Here is an 18,883-nt window from a genome sequence, read left to right on the forward strand (position 1 = left end):
ATTTAGCTCAGTGGTTCTGCCGTCTGCCCCGCAGGCTCAAGGACCCGAGTTCAATTCCCGGCACCAAGAAATAATAACAATTTAAAAATGCACCTCAACACCCTAACCTCGCACTGGGTCGTTCGCGGCCCCTGGTGTTGGGCCAGGGCAGGGTCACTCAATGAGATCAGCCACCTGGCTGTGAATCAGTGAGCCGGCTGGGCGAGGGCAAAGGCCACTTCCTGCCCTCTCACCAAGCTCACCCCTGCACCAAGCGCAGGCTGGGGCAGGCCAGAGAGGGCACTGTCTCCCCGGGCAGTGTCCTGTGTCCGGGCGGACCCATTCTCACCAGCAAACACCCAGCCTGAGCTCTGGTCTCTGCAAGTTCTTCCCTCCACACCCCAGCCAGGCCTGTCCTCTGACCCCTCCAGGACCCCTCACCCCCAGCAGTTCTGGAAGCCCCCGGCTGGGCCTGTTCTGTCTGTGGGAACACAGGACAGCTGGGCCATGGACGTCCCCACTCACCCAACAGACACCCCTGGTGGGGAGGGGGACAGAGGTCTCGGGAGCGCCCGGATGGTGAAGGAGGGAGCCCCATCCCACCCACCTGGCGAACTCGGGACGTCTGGTTCCAGCTGCGTCCCACTGCTGAGCCCCACTCGGACGACATCTCCGCCCCAGAGTCCCGGCCACGGGACAGGCAGCAGAAGAGGCCCTCGACCACCTGAGGCTGGGTCACTGGCAGGGTCGCGGCTCTCATAGCCCAGGGCAGCAGCCCTCAGACCCCTGCAGCGCGCAGCCCCTGGCGAGGAATCTGGGGCCCAGAGCAACTGAGTGCCGCGTGGTGGGCGGCCCGGCCCAGCCCGGCCCAGCCCGGCCCTGCGCTCCGAGGCGCTGGCTGCGGGGTCCAGGGGCGCGGAGGGATCTGGCCCGGCCGGGCGCCTCCCTGTGCGGAGCGGGGCGGGGCGGGGCGTCGGCGGGGGGGGGGGGGCTCCCGCTGGCGCCCGGGGCGGGTGACTCGGTAACCTGTCGCTCAGGTTCCTCCTCTGTGTCCCGCCTCGCCCGGCCCGCCCGGCCGCCGAGGTCCTGCCCGACCGTGGAGAGAGACTGCGGCGGCCCGGCGCGCACAGACGGGCGGACGGACGCGCCGACCGGGACGGCGAGCAGGTGAGCGCCGCAGGCAGGGCGCGAGCATCCCCAGCCTTAGTTTCCCCAGGTGACGGGACCGGGGTCTCTGGGCGCGGGGTCAGCGGGGCTCGGGCGGCTGGGGGCGGCGCCGGGAGGCGGCTCGGCCGCGGCCTCCCCGGGCCCTGTGCCCCAGGATCCCCCAGGACCGTTGCGGGGCCCCGGCCTTCCCGAGAGTCCTAGGCAGCCTTGTGAGCTGCGATATTTTTAACCCGTGGTGGATGCGTCACCCACCCCCGTGGTGGGGCCCACCCTGGGGGCTCAAGGAGGACTCCCCGCCTCAGGGTCCTCTTCCTTCCTGCGGGGTCGGGGCCTTCTCTAGGGCCTGACCTGGGGTCAGCGCACCTCCTGGGCCCTGAAGGTCGTCGGGATGCCCTCCCCAGAGTCCCGCCCAAAAGGCAATCCAGGGCCAGGAAACACCCGGCCAGGTCAGGCTCCTGGTCAGAGCTGGGGTGTGGGGTTTCAGGGGTGGGGAGGCTGGGGTGCAGCAGAAGGAACCCTGCTGGGCCTCCTCGGAGAGTAGGCTGGTCAGGGCCTGAGGGTGCCCGACCCGCTCCTTGGGCCAGGCTGGCCCGGGCTGTTCGTTTGCACAGGGTGAGCCGGGTGGCAGGAGACGAGGGGTCCTGACCCTAATCCTAGCCCCCAACCTGGGCACAGCCCTCATTCACCGTGCTGGAAGGCAGGGTCCTGCTGGGGGCCCGCTCCTCCCTGCCTGGCCCTTCTGCAACCTCACTCCAAGCTCAGGCTGCTCCTGGGCCCGGGAGTGCCAGGTCCTGTTGGCCCATTGCTCCCCTCAGCCCTGCTTCCTGCTCCTCTCCGCCTGCCCTGGTCTCTCCAAGTGCACCCACTGCCTCCCCCCAACCTTGCCCTCCGTCCTTCCCTCTCATCTGTCCAGGCCAGAGATTCCAGACAGGGCTGCAGCCAGGGGCCGAGGGGCTCCCCCATTCCAGAGCCCCACCCAGCTCCCACGAGGGCAGCCAGGAGCCCCAGTGAGGGGCTGACCCCGCCCCAAGGTCACTCCCTCCGCTCCGCGGATGGAGACTGGAATTTGGACTTGGAGCCAGTTCCTCCTTCCTCGCCGCCCGTGCCGCCCTGCTGGAGCCTCCCCCCTCCCCGCCCCAACACCTGGCACCTACCAGGCTGGACCCTGACTTCAGACACTGCTTTTGACACAGTAAAGTGCGGCTTGAGCCCCAGGGCCTCGGGGCCAGGGCTGTACAGCCCCTCTCCACCCCCCTGGCTCACAGGGCTTCCCAGATGCACCCCAGCTGGAGCCCTGGGGGACAGCCCCTTCCTCCCCCCTCCCCCTGCCTGGGTGCCAGGTCCCTGCCTAGACGCCCTTGGGGAGGCTGCCTGTCACAGCCTGTGCACGCTGTGGGCCTGGAGGCCTGGGTCTGCTGGAGTTTGTTTTGCCCAGGTGTGTGTACCTGGACCCACGTGCCAAGCCTTTGGTCGAGCCCGTCAGGAATCCCATTAGGCAAACACTCAGACTCACCCACTGAGTTTCTGAGCATTCCAGACATTCTCCGTGAATGAGTGGACAGAGGACTTGGGCCAGGCCCCCTCTGGCAAGCCAGGGCCCTTGGAGGCTTGTGGAAAGTGTGCACCCCAGCCAGACCCGGGCAGTGGCCAAGGCCAGCAGACCCCACACCTCCTAGGAGCAGCCCCTAACCTGGTCAGACTAGAAGGTCTTGGGTGCTTCAGCCTGCCCCTCCACACCAGCACCTGCACACGCAAACGCTGAGGCAGGAAGGGATGACCCCAATGGTGACAGTATGTGTGGACCCCATGGGGAGCTGTGAAGAGCCGTGGAAGAACCCAGGCCAAGGACACAGGGCAGCCGAGCTCTGGAAGTCCTCAGAGGGCACAGACCACACAGTGTCAGGCCAAGCCAGGCCACCAGCTCTGCTCACCCTTCTGGCAAGGCCCCAGGGTCCAGCTCAGATCAGACACCTGGTCCTTCAGCAGCTAGGCCTCAGTTTCCCCAAAATGTGACTGGCAAGAGGTCAGGGCTAGGGGCCTGGGATTTAGCTCAGTGGCGCCACATCTGCCTGGCAACCACGAGGTCCTGAGTTCGATTCCTGGTACCAAAAAAAAGAGAGAGGGCAGGACTGGAAATTTGGCCCAGGAGAGCAGCCATCCTGGGTCGGCCCTGGGGAGGCTGGAGTGCCAAGCACCCCTGAGCATCTTGGCTGCACACCCTCCTTCTCTGCCCTTGACTCCCACCGTCCCTCCCCTGCACAGCCCAGACTAGCTTCCGAGTACCCAGGACCCCAGGATGCCCTGCCACACGGCCCAGAGGGAGCTAAGCGCCAGCCTCGTTGCTAGGGCCTCCAGGCCCACAGGCATATGCAGGGGTCTTGGGTAGAGGCCTGGGTGAGGGAGCAGCTCAGGCTCCTGCGCTTTGCACCCCTCCGAAGGCTGCAGCCTCACCTTTTCCTGCCCTCCTCTCCTGCTGGTTCCCACCCAGAGCTACCCCGGCAGCCCTTCCCGCCATCCATGTGGAAGGTGAAGGTCTAGAGCAAGATGGGGCTTGTGGCACCAGCTGGGATGCAGGGCAGAGGACTGTGTTCCCTGAGGACCCCAGGAATCTGGCCAGGCCACTGAGCACCCACCGGCTCCTGCACCTGGGAGAGGAGGCCCAGCCCCACCGCCTCTGTCCCCTCAGGTGCGGCCGAACCCTGGGCCCGACTGACTCGGGCGGACGCTGTGCTGTCTCCTCGGCGCGGCGCCGGCAGTACCAAGGACACCATGAGCCAGTTGGGCCCCATGAGCTGCTGCCCGGGCTCCACTAAGTAAGCCCCACGCCCCCAGCCCCAGGGGAGGGAGAGCTGGGCGCTGCCCTCACCTGCCCCTCCCCGCAGTGGCAGCCTGGGCCGGTCAGACCGTGTGGCCAAGATCAGCGCCAAGGACCTGTTCGGTGAGTGCAGTGAGAACGGCCTGCGTGTGGGGGAGTGGGGCTGCGCCCAGGCCCGACTCCGACCCCGACCCAGGGTAGCTGCGGCCTGGTCCCCGGACCCTGAGGAGACCTCTGGACCCAAGCCGCTGGTGGCTTCTGAGTTGCGTCCCCGTCCCCCGAGCTCCGGCCACTGGACACCCCTCCCCCCGGACGTAAGGGGAGAGGCCTTTACGAATAATTCAGGGAGCGTCAGTATTGATTCCGCTGCCATGCTCCGCTGCAACATGATCGAGGGGCTCAGGCAGGACCCAGTTGCCAGGTGTCTGCTCCAGGAGGAGGCTGGCTCCCCCCGCGGCCGCCATGCTCCCCGCAGCCCACGCTGTTAGGCTCAGGCCACACTGGACCCTAGCCCGACCTCGGCTGGGCCAGGGCCCTAAACGAGCGCCTCACTTGGGGGGCCCCGCCCTCAGCGGGGAGGTCCCGGCTGGACTCCCCCTCCTCAGGAAGGCGGCGTGGGATGGGGCGCCCTCTGTGGGGTGTGGCTGAGACTCCTGTTCCCCAGCACTCCTTCTGGTCACAGGCTGCCCAGCACCGCCCTGAGTACCCCTGGGTCCCACCCTGGGGACCTGTCCGAGGGCTTCCTGCCAGCTCTGTCCCAGGAGCTCCTCACTGGTACTGCACACCCTGGTTCCCTCTCTTCCTGCTGGTTGGGAGGGGCCCTGGCCTGCACCGCACCCTCCTCGAAGCCCCTGCACCAGGGGCTTTGGGTCCTGCTGTGGGGTGAGAGACTGCCTTCTCCCATCCAGAGCAGAGGAAGAAGTATTCCAACTCCAACATCATCATGCACGAGACCTCTCAGTACCATGTCCAGGTGAGGCCCCAGTCCAGGAAACAGGGAGGGTCACAGCCAGGGGACACCCTCACAGCCCTGGGCTCAGCCACAGTGGGGAGACGGCCCCTCCAGTCCCACAGAGCTCATGGTGGGGCCACTGGGAGCCCACCCTGGGGAGCTGGTGGCCAGCATTGCCCAGGGTGTGCTGGGGAGATACCCAGGGACTGGACAGCTCTGGCCAGGAAAAGCGGGTGGGAAGGAAGTTGTCATCCTGGCCCCCAAACAGGGAACTGGATTAGGAGGAGATGCTGGAACAAAGGGGCCCTTTACTGAGAGCTTGCTAGCTGAGTCCAGACCAGTAACCTGCACCCTGTGAACCAACTGCCAGCTCAGGCGGGCCCCCACCTGGGCCCACTTTAAGTCACATTCAGAACTGAGGAAATTTGCTCTTTCAATGGCTTTCCTGTACCTGGGAGTGGCCGGGGTTGCTGGTTGTGAGCTAAGCCTGTGGAACAACAGGGTGAGGAATGACAGGAAGGTCTAGGGCGACGGGTGCTCTGCTAGCTCTAAGTGCAAATTCCCATGTCCCTGGCTGGGCTCCACACCCCAGGGCACTCTCTGAACCTCAGCCCTCTAACTGGATTGAGGGTCCATAGAGCCCTCAGAAATCCACACACATCTCCAGGCCAGCATGTTGGGGTGACCAAGGTCCTTCCTGCTGCTGGCTCGGTGCCCTGGACAGGACACAGAGCTGTGGACAAGGCAGCTTTGGCTCTTCCTTCCTGGCAGCTCTGCCCCTTTCTCGGGAGAGGGACTTTGTCCTCCTTGTTGAGCAGCCACCGTGGCTTCCCTGCCTGGCTCCTGGACCCTGCCTGGCTCCTGGACTTTGGTCCAAGCTGGCCTGCCTTGGCTCTGCTGTTGCAGGGACCTTTTTACTCACCCAGGGGCCAGCTAGGGTGGGGGAGTAGGTGGAGTTTTCCTGAGGGCACAAGACCCATCTTGACAATGGGAGGGCGTGCAAAGAAGCCCATGTTTATTTCTTTTCTAACTTCCTACAGTAAATGGGGGGGTGTGTGGTTCTGTTACCATGGTGACCTGGGCACACAGCAGCTCCACCACCAGTCCATCCTCCTTTGAAACCCTCTGTGGTCACAGCCACCCCTCCCCAGTCTCTGGCAACTGCCGTGTCCCCCATCACTACAGTTTTGTCTGTAAATGAGATCCTGTAGATCACAGCCACCTCTGCTCCTCTGCTCCTCTGCTTCGTGAATTATTTTAAGAAGAGGCCCGGGGATTTAGCTCAGTGGTTTCGCCGCCTGCTACACAAGCACAAAGACCCAAGTTCGATCCCCGGTAACAAAAAAATAAAAATAAAAAAAAAAAAAGAAGAAGACTGCCGAGAAGAACTCGTCAGCTGCACTGGGCTCTGTGGTGTGGGCCTCTGCCAGCTGGGCAGGCCCAGTGTCTCTTCTGTACCTCATGGAGTCGCTCCTAGTTCTGGGGGGCTCTTCACCTTCACAGTCAGAAGCATGAATTAGAAACATCTTCTCCCAGTCCGTGGCTTGTCACCTGGTGGGCTGTCTTTTAATGAGCAGAAGTGTTCAACTTTGATGACGTCCAGTCGTACTCATTTTTAAAAATCTCTTTTATGGTTTTGTTGGTTGGTTGATTTTTGTCTCCTAAGAAATTGTTGCCTGGCCAAGACTCTGAATCCTCCTTTCTGTGTCTTCTGTTGGATGCTTTGCTTGGTAGTGGAGGCGTTTTGTCTGTTGGTGATGTGCTTTAGATTCATTTCTGTGCATGCTGTGGGGCCGGAGCAAGGCCTCTTTTCCCGTAAGAATGTCCAGCTGCGTTACAAAGGCTTTCCTTTCCCTGTGACTGGCTCTGATGCCTTTGGCAACAGCTGATTAATTGGATGTGGATGGGCCTGTTTCCGAATTCTCTTTGTTTTTGCAGTACTGGGGATCGAACTCAGGACCTTGTGCTTGCGAGGCAGGTGCAGTGCCACTGAGCTATAAATCCCTGGCCCTACCTCTGAATTCTTCATTTCACTGACCTGTTATTCTATATATATGCTGGTTTTGTTGTTTTGTTTTGTTTTGTTTGAAACAAGGTCTTGCTTTGTAGCCCAGGCTGGCCTCAAACTCACGGTGACCCTCACCTGCCTCAGCCTCCCAAGTGCTAGGGTAACAGAGTGCGCCACCACACCGGGCTTTTTGTTTTCTGTTTTCTTTTGTTTGTGTGTACATGCTTTGAATCATAGCTCTAACCTTAGCTTCAAATCAGTGAGACTCCCAACTTTGTTCTGTTTCTCAACTTGTTCTTTCTTGGAACTTGGGCATAGCTTAGTTGTAGAGTGGTTGCCTAGCATACATGAGGCTGAATTTGAGCCCCAACACACACACACACACACACACACACACACACACACACACACACACACTCTCACGCGCTTCCTTAGACACAGGGTCTTGCTGTGTTGCCCAGGCTGATCTCAAACTCCTGGGCTCAAGCAACCCTGCTTCAGGCTCCCCAGTAGCTGGGACTATAGGTGTGTATTACCAGTGGCCAGCTAAAATTTTTGACTAAGCTCTTTAGATTTCCATATAAATTTTTCTTTCTTTCTTTTTTTCTTTTGGTACTGGGGATTGAACTTGGGTCCTTCTGCTTGCAAGGCAGGTGCCGGAACCACTGAGCTAAATCCCCAGCCTAGATTTCCATATAAATTTTAGAATCAGTTTGTCCATTTCTGCTCCTTAAAAAAGCTGCTAGAGGGCCAGGGATTTACCTCAGTGGTTCTGCCACCTGCCTTGAAAGTGCAAGGTCCTTCCCAGTGATTTAGCTCAGTGGTTCCAGCGCCTGCTGCACAAGCGCAAGGTCCCAAGTTCGATCCCCGGTACCAAAGAAAAAAATAAAACTGCTTTGAAGTACACAAAAATATCACATAACCCAGAAAAATAGTCTTTAAAAATCAAAAGAAAGTGCAAGGTCCTGAGTTCAATCCTTGGTACTGCAAAAAAAATAAAAAAATAAAAAAGCTGCTAGAATTGTGATTGGCATTGAGTCAAATCTGTGAAGCAGTTTAGGGAGAATTGACATCTAAACAATATTATCATGGGCCTGGGATTTGGCTCAGTGGTTTCACTGCCTGCTGCAAGCGAAAGGACTGGAGTTCAATCCCCAGTACCAAAAACAAACAAACAAACAAAAAAACAGATAAACAATATTATCTTCCCATCCATGAACATGGGATGTCTTTCAATTCTTTTTCTTTTTTTGTACCAGGAATCAAACCGAGGACCTTGTGCTTGCCAAACAGGTGCAGTGCCACTGAGCTACATCCCCTGCCCTGTCTTTCCATTTTTTAGGTCTTCTTTATTATTTATTTATTTTGAGACAGGGTCTTGCTATATAATTCAGGCTGGCCTTGAATTCACTATGTAGCCAAGGCTGGCCTCGAATTTGTGGCAATCTGCCTGCCTCAGACTTCTGAGGGCTGGGATTACAGCAATGTGCTACCACGCCCAGCTTAGGTCTTCTTTAATTTCTCAACAATGTGATTTACACTGTAGACGTCTTACCTATCTTTTATGAAGTTATTCCTTAGGTGTTTTATTTTTATGTGCTGTTACAAATGGCATTTAAAAAAATTTCATCTTCAACGATCTGCTGCTGGTATATAGAAAAAAATTGAATTTTTGTATGGTGATCAAGTGTCTTGGGACCCTGGCGGATTTAGTAATTTGTTCCAGTGATTTGCTTGTACACTGACTGGATTGTCTACTCACCTGCACAATCACGTTGTCAGAAATGAAAATCACTGGGTGGGGATTTAGCTCAGTGGTTCTGCTGCCTGCCTCTGAGTTCGATCCCTGTACCAAAAAAAATAAAAATCATTCTTTGTTCCTTTTGTACCTTTTATGTGTTCTCTTGCCTCATTTCCCTGGTTAGTATCACCAGTACAGTGCTAAGTAAAAGGGACAGAGTGGACGCCCCTGCCTTCTTCAGTCTTAGGAGAAAGCATTCGATGTTTTGTCTGCTGTGTGTGTGTAGAGGTACTTTTTTTTTTGGTTCTGGGGATCAAACTCGGGACCTTGCGCTTGCGAGGCAGGTGCCAGAACCACTGAGCTAAATCCCCAGCCCAGCTGAAGACTTTTTGCATCAATGTCCATTGAAGAGATTCATCTGTATCTTTCTTTTGCGTTACCTTTGGCAGGGTGGGCGTCATGGCTGTGTTCACCTTATACATCAGAAGGAAAGTGTGTTGTGTTTTTTCCTTAAATATTTGCCAGGATTCACCAGTAGGGCCCTCTGAGTACAACTTTCTCATGTGGGAGGTTTTTTGCTCCTTAATTCGCTTATGTGCCTATAAGATCCGTCCTTCCTTTTAGTGTTTTCTCTAGTATTGTTCTTAATTATTCTTCCTAGAGGTTTATCAGTTTTATTAATCTTAGAATGAATTTTGGACTTTGGGTTTTCTTTACTGGTTTTCTGTTTACTAGTTCGTAGACCTTTTTTTTTTTTTCTTTTAATTTCCTTCCTTCCACTTACTTTGGGCTTTCTTTAATTTTCTAGCTTTTTTTCTCCCTCCAGTGCTGGGCATCAAACCCAGGGTCTCCTGCACATTAGGCAAGTGCTGTACCACTGAGCTGCATCCATAGCTCTTCTTATTTTGAGACAGGGTCTGTGGAAGCTGGGACTCGAGGGCAGGGCTGCCCTGGAGTGCAGTGGCAGGGGTGGGGAGAAGCGGTCTAAAAGTTTTTTTTGAGGGCTTTATCAGTGCACAACCATGACCCCTCAAAGAATCCACTAGGGCAGAATACAGACCGCCCCCCCATGGACTCCTTAGGGTTGGCTGGGGCCCTCAGTCCCCCGGGCTGCCTCTCCTTGGGCCTGGTGGACACAGGAGTGCCGTGCCCACCTGCCTTCCCCCAGCACCTGGCCACGTTCATCATGGACAAGAGTGAGGCCATCACCTCCGTGGACGACGCCATCCGGAAGTTGGTGCAGCTGAGCTCCAAGGAGAAGGTCTGGGCCCAGGAGATGCTGCTGCAGGTCAGCGACCAGTCAGTGCGGCTGCTGGACATCGAGACGCAGGTATGGGTGGGTGGAGGTTGGGCCGCTGTCCTCTGGGCCGGCTGTGTGTCAGGGCCTGTCTGTGGGATAGGCGTTCCCTGCCGTTCAGCTGGCAGAAGGTGACAGGGCCCGGGGAGGCAGGGAAGATGGGGTGGAGCTGAGAGTACCTCAAGGTGGCAGCGAGCCCCTGGTCTGTGCCCTGGGCCTATCTGTAGCTATGACCAGGCCTGGTAGTGTCCTTGTCTGTACCCCTGGGCCACATCTGGACCTCCCCTGTCCCTTTTCTGTGCCTGTGGCCAATGTGTGTCTGTGTCCAAGGGCCAGACTATGTGCTGTGCCCACAAGGCGACCCCGGGCTGTGGCACTGCTCCTTTTCTCGGCCACATCTGTCTGCTGTGTGCCGGGGCCACAGTCCAGCCGCGTGTCCAGGACTGCGCTGACCCTGCCACCCGCCCCCAGGAGGAGCTGGAGAACTTCCCATTGGCCACAGTGCAGCACAGCCAGACGGTGCTCAACCAACTTCGCTACCCCTCAGTGCTGCTCCTGGTGTGCCAGGACTCCGAGCAGAACAAGCCCGACATCCATTTCTTCCACTGTGACGAGGTGGAGGTGAGCCAGCAGGCCCCAGGGCGGGCGGCACGGTGCACGCTGGGTGAGCCTGACGCCCCTGTGTCCCCAGGCTGAGCTGGTGCAGGAGGACATCGAGAGTGCACTGGCCGACTGCCGGCTGGGGAAGAAGATGCGGCCGCAGACCCTGAAGTAGGGCCCAGGGTCTCCCTAGGCTGGAGTGCAGGGGCAGGGACAGTGCGGGGCAGCCCAGTGTGGGGCAGCCCAGTGTGGGTGGCGGCCAGGCTGACTGGCCCCCATTTCCGCTTCAGGGGACACCAGGAGAAGATCCGGCAGCGGCAGTCCATCCTGCCCCCCCTCCAGGGCCCAGCCCCCATCCCCTTCCAGGACCGGGCAGGGGACTCCCCTCATGCCAAGAACCGGGTGGGCCCCCCGGTGCCGCCCCAAGACCCAGGTAGGCCGCGGGGCTGGTCGGGTGGCTCTCGGGGCCTAGGGGCCCTCGTCACAGCTGCTCTGTCCCCAGCAGGCTTCCGTCGCCGGGAATCGCAGGATGAGGAGCCGCGGGCGGTGCTGGCCCAGAGGATAGAGAAGGAGACGGTGGGTGTCTGCCCGGGTCCTCCCTGTCCCCACCCCACCGGCACGGCTGACCCCGCCTCTGACCACAGCAAATCCTCAACTGCGCCTTGGACGACATCGAGTGGTTCGTGGCCCGGCTGCAGAAGGCGGCAGAGGCTTTCAAGCAGCTGAACCAGCGGAAGAAGGGGAAGAAGAAGGGCAAGAAGGGGCCCGCAGGTGCTGCGGGGTGGGGCAGGGCAGGGCTGGGGCCCTGAGCGGGCGGATGGGAGGCCCAGGCTCACGCCCCCACCCACCCCGCAGAGGGCGTCCTCACACTGCGGGCGCGGCCCCCCTCCGAGGCCGAGTTTGTCGACTGCTTCCAGAAAACCAAGCTGGCCATCAACCTGCTCGTGAGTGCGACCCTACCTGGGGCCGGCGGCGAGGGTAAAGGGTACAGGTCACCCCATCTGTCCCCCGCTCACTTGCCTTGCCCTGTCCTCGCCCCGCCAGGCAAAGCTGCAAAAGCACATCCAGAACCCCAGCGCCGCGGAGCTGGTGCACTTCCTCTTCGGCCCGCTGGACCTGGTGCCTGGGGCGGGGCGGGGCGGGGCCCGAGGCCAGGGGATGGGAGTGGGCGGGGCCAGTTGTGGGTGGGGCCGAGGAACGGGTCTGGGTGACGGGGCAGCGCCAGGCGCGCGTCTGCGTGGCCCTGTCCCCGGCCGCCCAGGGCGTGGTCCCTGCCCCGCGCCCTCCTGCAGAGCTCGGAGCTCGCACCGGCGGCTGTGTGGGCCGCGATCTGACCCGCGCTGTGCCCCAGATCGTCAACACCTGCGGAGGCCCGGACCTCGCGCGCTCGGTCACCAGCCCTGGGCTCTCCCGCGACGCCGTGGGCTTCCTGCGCGGCCATCTGGTCCCCAAGGAGATGTCGCTGTGGGAGTCGCTGGGGGAGACCTGGACGCGGCCCCGGTACGGAGGCGGCGGCGCAGGGTGAGGGTCCCGGGTGGGCTAGCCCCGGGGGTCGAGTCTGACCCAGGACTGTCCGCCAGGTCCGAGTGGCCGCGCGAGCCGCAGGTGTCCCCCTACGTGCCCCAGTTTCACAGCGGCTGGGAGCCGCCCCTGGACGTGCTGCAGGAGGCGCCCTGGGAGGTGGAGGGGCCCGCGTCGGCGCCAGAGGACCAGGTCAGAGGCCGCCAGACCCGCTTCTCCCACCCTGGCCTGGGCGTCCGGCTCCTTGTCCTAGGTGTGGGCATTTTCCAAGGCCCTAACCGGGACCCCCCCGTCATTGCCCTTCTTGCCTGGTCCCCACCCCACATCAACCCCAGGCTACCACTTTCCCCACAGCCAGCCCCGGGGCGCCGACTCTCTGCGCGAAGCTCCCCAAAGAACATCCTGGGTGAGCCGACAGCCCCAGGGGATGCCCTGCCGCCAGGCAGCTCCCCCCACACTCACAGGTGAGCCCCCTTAGGACACAGGCATACGCTGGCACCAGAAGGTGGCACATACCTCATTTGTGGCTAAAAACGCTGCTTTTGCCAGGTGTGGTGTCACACGCTTTTAATCCCAGCACTCAAGAGGCTGAGGCAGGAGGATCTCGGTGCTTTTGAGGCCAGCCTGGGCTACATAGTAAGAGTTCAAAGCCAACCTGAACTACATAGCAAGACCCCGTCTCAAAAAACAAAAACAAAAAACTGCTTTTCCAGATTAGAACCTTGTTTCATTATATTTTTATAACATAATTAAAGGTAAAATTTTTTTGAATCGCACATAAATTTACTACCCTCAAACAGTGGCTCTTTTATGGCTCATGTTTATGTGAAAGTCAAGATGAGAGACTACACCCTCGACTTTGGGGCCTTCACCAAGCACCACTGTCTCCCTGTGGGGCTGTGGGGACTGATTTTCCTTTGGGGGTGGGATTCTGGGGAACAAACCCAGAGCTTTTGCATTGAGCTCCATCTCCAGCACCCCTCCCCTTTTTTGAGATGCGTTCTCCATAAATTTGCTAAATTGGCCAAGTCAGGTTTGAATTTTCCATCCCCACCCAGTCTCCAGCGCAGGCAGCAGGGGAGGCTGAGAGTCGGGCCAGCACAGCCCCAGTTACACTGTGCCCCCAGGGTGGAGGGGCATCCCCTTTGCCTCCCCTCCTCTGTGTTCCCCCTGCTGCCCCCTGGGAACCCTATCACCCTCCTGACCCCAGGTCAGAGACGTGCAACGAACACAAGCCCACCCCTCCCCTGTGCCTGCTGGGCCCACACATAAACATTTCCAGTGTCCATCCACCCTGAAGCCCCCTCTGCCCACAATGCCCCTGCCCAGAGCCGCCCGGGTGGTCAGATGAGGTGGCCTCCCTCACAGGGCTGGGCCCCTGTCCCTGGAGCGCCAGGCAGGGCTCTCTGCACCTGCACAGTCTCCTGGCTCCAGCTCCCCTGCAGCCAAGGGCTGGGCCACTCGGGCCGGTCCCGCCCCTCCGCTGCCCCACCTTCCACTGCCAGCGCAGCCTCTCTCCTCTGCACCGGGCAGCAGAGCACAGGCAGCCGGCGCCTAGGGAGCTGCTGCCCCACCCGGGGGAGACCCCAGCCCACCTTAGGCCTCAGCCCTACCGGTACTCACAGGTACCAGCCAGCGCCAGCCATGGCCAAGTACGTGAAGGTCCTCTACGACTTCACAGCGCGCAACGCCAATGAGCTCTCGGTGCAGAAGGATGAGGTCTTAGAGGTGAGGGGCCAGCTGCCTGGGGAGCTGGGGGGCCTGGGGGCTAGGCGTTGGCACGGTGGTGCACGTCCCCAGGGTCCCCAGCGCCAGGCTCTGGGGGGTCTACGGGCTGGGCCTCCTGACCCGGGTGTGGCAGGCTGAGGGGATCCTGCGTGGGGACCCCTGGCATGCAGGACCCCGTGCCCCGAAGGCTTTGTGCCAGCGGGCCCTGCGGTGCAGCCCAGCAGAGGCTCGTCACACGCACCCGAGAGCCTGCGTTTGTGCCAACCCTGGATCCAGGCCACCCACCGAAGGACGGAAAACAGAGTGGGGGGGGAGTGTGTGCATCTACAGCCAGCCCTCGAGGCCCCTCCCCCTGAGACCCGCTCCGCGTGCCGGGTGCCAGGACTGAGGGTTGGCCGAGGGGAGACTCCTGGAGGGGCCTGATGGGTGCGGGGCCCCCAGGTACTGGAGGACGGGCGGCAGTGGTGGAAACTGCGCAGCCGAAGCGGCCAGGCTGGCTTCGTGCCCTGCAACATCCTGGCGGAGGCCCGGCCCGAGGAGGTCGGCGCCCCCTTAGACCAGGTGCGTGCCCTGGGTGTCAGCGCCCCGTCCTGGGATTGGAATCGGCGGCCCCCACCCCCGCCTTGACTGTTCCAGGGGTCCTGGGGTCCTTGCCCAAGGAGGAAGGGCAGGTCCTGCGGAGCCCCACAGCCTCCACCTCACCCCTTGCCTGTTTCTCCCCCCGCAGGCCGGTCAGAGATTCTGGGGACCCGCCAGCCCGACCCACAAGCTGCCCCCCACCTTCGCGGGGAGCAAGGATGGTGAGCAGCAGCTAAAGCAGGGCGGGGGCCGGGCCGAGTGCTGTGGGCGGGGCGGGGGCGGGGCACGCGTGAGCCCTGTGGGCAGGTCTGAGCATGCGCCCGCCCCCAGAGCTGATCCACCACATGGACGAGGTGAACGACGAGCTGATGAAGAAGATTAGCCACATCAAGGTGCAGCAGTCCCGGCCCTTCCGCGTGGAGCGCAGCCAGCCTGTGCGCCTGCCGCTCACCTTCGAGTCGGGACCCGATGAGGTCCGCGCCTGGCTGGAGGCCAAAGCCTTCAGCAGCCGGTGAGCGGTACAGGGCGGTAGGGGTGACAGGAGGGCTCAGGTGCGTGCAGCTGGGCTTAGGTGAGTGCAGGCGCCAGGCTGCCACGCCCACCACGCCGCCCTCACGCTCCCCCAGCATCGTGGAGAACCTGGGCATACTGACCGGGCCTCAGCTGTTCTCACTCAACAAGGACGAGCTGAAGAAGGTGTGCGGGGAGGAGGGCGTCCGCGTGTACAGCCAGCTCACGGTGCAAAAGGCTGTCCTGGAGGTGAGCGCCCTGAGCCTCTACCCTGCACCCCGCCTGCTGGGGGCCTGACACGCAGCGCAGGCTGAGACCCCATCCATCCTTCCTAGACACAGCAGAGCGGCTCAGAGCTGGAGGAACTCATGAGCAAGTTTCATTCCAAGAGCCAGAGGAGGGTGGAGGACAGCTAGACCTGGCTGCACGGCCGCCTGCTTCGTGGAGGAGTGCAGGCTGTGCTGGGCCCACCCACACATGGGCTGTTATCTTTGTGGGTGGATTATTTTATATCAAGGACTTGGGGGCCGAGAGGGGGTCACCTGCATCCAGGCCCAGGCCTGGCCAGGTCCCTTGCCCACCCCCCGCCCATACTAAGGACCAGCCAAACCTGTGCCCACCCCTGGGGCCTCAGCCTCCTGTCCCAGGCCACAGAGCTCCCCAGGGGACGGGTCTCCTCTGCTGGCCTCCCGTGCATGGAATGCTCCTGGCCGCTGTGATGCTGACCCCCAGTCTGCCGACTTCTCCATCTACCTGTCCGTCTGATCCCCACACTGCAAGAGTGGTTGGAGCTCAGAGCTGGCTGGGCTGGTGTCCTGGGCTCCCGATTTGTCCCCCACCCCGGGTGCTGCTTGGCAAGGGCAGCTGGGGCAGGGGCTCCAGGACCCTGTCAAGGTCTGAGGGTAGACTGGACACGAGGACTGGCCTCTGACACCTGACCCACAGAGCCCCGGAAGGACTGTCCCCTGACATGTCCCAGGCCAGTGGAGCCCGGCCGCTGTGCTGGTGGCTGTGCCTCGGGGCTCCGGACCGAGTGTCACAGCCAGAGATAAGACAGCGGGGCTCTGAGGCCACGGCATTAAAACAGTTGTCTTCTCGAAGCAGAGTGTCTGTCTCCTAGGGCTGGGGTCCAGGGCCCCCCAAGGCTGCATCATTTCTGAGAACTCGGGCAGAGGGCAGGGCTGAAAAAGCTGAGGAGCCTGGGGGACATTTCCAGGAGGCGAGAGTCTGGGGGGGCCGGGGGGGCGTCCCTCCTCACCTTCCACGCCCCTTGTTGCGGTCCTCCCAGGCCAGCTCCAGAGGGCCCCATCGTGTCACCCAGGCTGGCTTTGTGGGGCACCGACCAGGTCTAGCGGGCCTAGGAGGGACGTGGGGCCTGAGGACCCAGACAGTGAGAGGCATCGCTGGCTCCTCCTGCACACACTCTGAGGGGCATACACCTGCCTGGCCAGTGTCCACCCGCCTCACCCCGCTCCCACCCGGGTCCCACCCATGGAGGGGCCTTTGCCGCCCTCTGCTGGCCGCTCTGGGTATTGCCCAGGTGGCCACCAGAGGGCGCCCCAGCCCCGGGCTGAGTGGAGGGCTGGCTTGTGGGTCCCCAGAGCTGACTGGGGAGCCCCCCAGCCCTGGTGTAGAGGTCTGGGTGCCATCTTGGAACTTTGCCTGGTGGGCCATGTTGACTGCAAGGTACAGGTTAGGTTTGGTGGGGCCAGGTGTGGAGATCATGTCCAGGTCCCCAGGCTGGTCCATCACGAGACCAGTCTAGCCCGAGGCCGTGGAAGCCCCTCCTCCCATTCAGGCCAGCAGGGTCCAGTCAAGAGGCCTTGCAAGCATCTTGGGTCCTCCAAACCGTGACCTGGATGTGTTGGCCACTGCCCTCCCAAGGCCTAAAGAACAGTTTAACTTCCTATCTGGGACAGCACCTTTGGCCTGGCCCAGGAGAAAAAGAGGAAGATGAGCTGAGAACAGTTTCCCTCAGGGCAGGGATGGCCTGGGCACCACCTGCTCCCAGAGAGGGCCTCAGGGGACCTGGCATACCTGACCTTGGGGTTGGACAGTGGCCACCCCAGTCCCAACAAGCCCCAGTAGGGTGATCCCCACCAGGGTAGCCTGGGGTTCCAGATGCTGCTTCCAGGCTTGGGAGCCCAGAACCTGCACCTGCTTCCTCAGCCACCCCAACCCCAGGCCACCACCTGCTCTGTCCCCACACAGCCTCCTGGATAGCTGGGGAGGCCCCAGACCTTCACACCCAAGGGGCTCCGCCTCCCCAGGTGCACACCTCTGAGCTCCTACAAGTTGTTCCGAGGAGGTCTGTCACCTCCAGACACTCTCAGGAGCAGTACAGGGACATGGACCCCTCTGCCCACGGGTGGGTCCAAGGTCACCAAGCATCAAGGCTGCCCACCCAACATGTGAGGAACCACTCCACTGTTTGTTCTCAGTGTCACTACCCAGGGCTTGAAGGCGAGAGGGTGACAAATTGTCAGTGTGCACTGAATGTGTCCTTGGCTTCTTGGTGGCTACAGCAGCAGCCTGGAGAGACAGACGTGAACCAAGAGTGAGGCACGGAGAGGCCCGGTTGCCTGGGTGGGGTTCGGGCCAGCGTCCCTGGTTCCAACAGTGCCTGCCCCAGTGGGACCCAGACTGCAGAAGGTCTAACCATGGGGACCAGAGAGGAGCTGCAGCTCTGAATCCCAGACCTCAGGGAGGTTGGCCAGAGCTCTGCGCCCCAGCTAGGGCCCCAACAAACTCCACGAACAAGGCCCTTCTGTCTGGAGACAAGCAAGTCCTTGTGGCCTCCCACAGCAGGCCTCGGCTACCCAAGCCAGGCCACCCTGGATGCAAGGGGCTCCTCTCGCTGCTTTGTCTTGCTTTTTAGAAAATTCATGACAGAGTAGTGGCCTCCCCGAAAAAGAGAGCAGCAAGGGCCGGGATGTAGCTCAGTGGCACCGCACCTGCCCTGAAGGTGCAAGGTCCTGAGTTTGATCCCCAGTACCAAAAAACAAAAAGAGCAGCAAGACAGGGTGAAGTCCCTGGCCCAGTGCAGCAGCTGCTAGCTGGGGATGTGGAGGTGGCAGCAGCCCTGCAAGTCAGTGGGGAGACTCGGGGTACAGGTGGTGCTGAGATGGCGTTTTATCATGGAGAAGCGGGAAGGATCCCTGCTGCCCCCCAAAAGTGGATGAGCCCCAGAAGTCTCAGGGAGAAGGTGGAGAGTGCCTGAGAGACGGGAAGGACTCCGGTGCCAGCCATGGAATAGCACATCGAGGCTGACTCCGTGGCCCAAGACCTGCTCCCCAGAGGTGTGTGGACCGCTGGCCAGCGAGGACAGCCCTGCCTCAGTTCATATGGAGGGCAGCAGTGCAGCACCTGGCTCCATTGCCAGCATCCGCTCTAAGTGTTAACACCCAAGAGGGCTCAGCACCTTGCCCGCTGGAGGATCTCACTGGGGCCGGGGTCCCGACTCAGGTGGGTCTCTGGAGCCACGATTAGGATTGGGCAAACTGGAGACATAATCACTCAGGGCCAATGGACAGGAGCAGGGTCTGAAGTCAGTGTGGGCTCAGGTCCTAAGCAACCATTTTCAGGAAGTCTCCAAATAAGGCCCCTGCAACCTCCCATCTGCCGTGAGCCTCCTGCTGCTGTGTGCAGGGCAGAACTTGCTGTGACAGCAGTTGTACTGCAGTTATTTTAAAAGGAATGGATCCCTGGGCCAAGGATTTAGCTCAGTGGTTTCGCCACCTGCTGCACAAGCGCAAGGACACGAGTTCGATCCCCGGTACCAAAAAAAGAAGAAGGAATGGATCCCATCCAGGCCAGGCCACTCGCCTGTAATCCCAGCACTTAGGGAGGCTGAAGCAGGAGGATCAAAAATTCGAGTCCTGCCAAGGCAATTTAGCAAGACCCTGTCTCAAAATAATGTGGGCTGGGGATTTAGCTCAGTGGTAGAACACCCATGAGTTGGATCCCAGGTCCACACACACAAAGGA

The 18,883-nt window shown here is 60.7% G+C and overlaps 1 protein-coding gene and 1 long non-coding RNA gene across 6 annotated transcripts; one reads left to right on the forward strand and one right to left on the reverse strand.

Annotated features, from left to right (window-relative positions):
- The first annotated feature begins 854 nt into the window (after positions 1 to 854).
- Eps8l2 (EPS8 signaling adaptor L2) lies at positions 855 to 15,997 on the forward strand. Of its 5 annotated transcripts, none has more exons than XM_013074665.3 (21): positions 855 to 1,146; positions 3,833 to 3,959; positions 4,029 to 4,084; positions 4,870 to 4,934; positions 9,831 to 9,992; positions 10,431 to 10,580; positions 10,651 to 10,730; positions 10,850 to 10,992; positions 11,062 to 11,135; positions 11,204 to 11,330; positions 11,415 to 11,503; positions 11,604 to 11,678; positions 11,911 to 12,059; positions 12,140 to 12,272; positions 12,435 to 12,544; positions 13,706 to 13,808; positions 14,250 to 14,369; positions 14,536 to 14,608; positions 14,718 to 14,898; positions 15,014 to 15,146; positions 15,233 to 15,997. In XM_013074665.3, the coding sequence occupies exons 2-21, from the start codon at positions 3,916 to 3,918 to the stop codon at positions 15,311 to 15,313; spliced, it is 2,148 nt and encodes a 715-aa protein (XP_012930119.1). In that variant the 5' UTR covers positions 855 to 1,146; positions 3,833 to 3,915; the 3' UTR covers positions 15,314 to 15,997. The 5 variants fall into 5 exon arrangements, with proteins under 5 accessions (XP_012930119.1, XP_004851751.1, XP_012930121.1 ...); XM_004851694.4 differs by having other exon boundaries at positions 11,065 to 11,135; XM_013074667.3 differs by lacking the exon at positions 14,250 to 14,369.
- On the reverse strand, positions 5,897 to 9,832 carry LOC147827951 (uncharacterized). Its single transcript, XR_015451322.1, has 2 exons — positions 9,447 to 9,832; positions 5,897 to 8,767 (listed from the first exon to the last, which is right to left on the reverse strand). It is a non-coding gene; the product is annotated as an uncharacterized LOC147827951 (long non-coding RNA).
- Positions 15,998 to 18,883: the final 2,886 nt, after the last annotated feature.

This window comes from Heterocephalus glaber, unplaced genomic scaffold (genome assembly GCF_053883595.1).
Source record: "Heterocephalus glaber isolate CG9 unplaced genomic scaffold, H.glaber_assembly_v1.0 deba00001428, whole genome shotgun sequence".
NCBI classification, from domain to species: Eukaryota; Metazoa; Chordata; class Mammalia; order Rodentia; family Bathyergidae; genus Heterocephalus; species Heterocephalus glaber.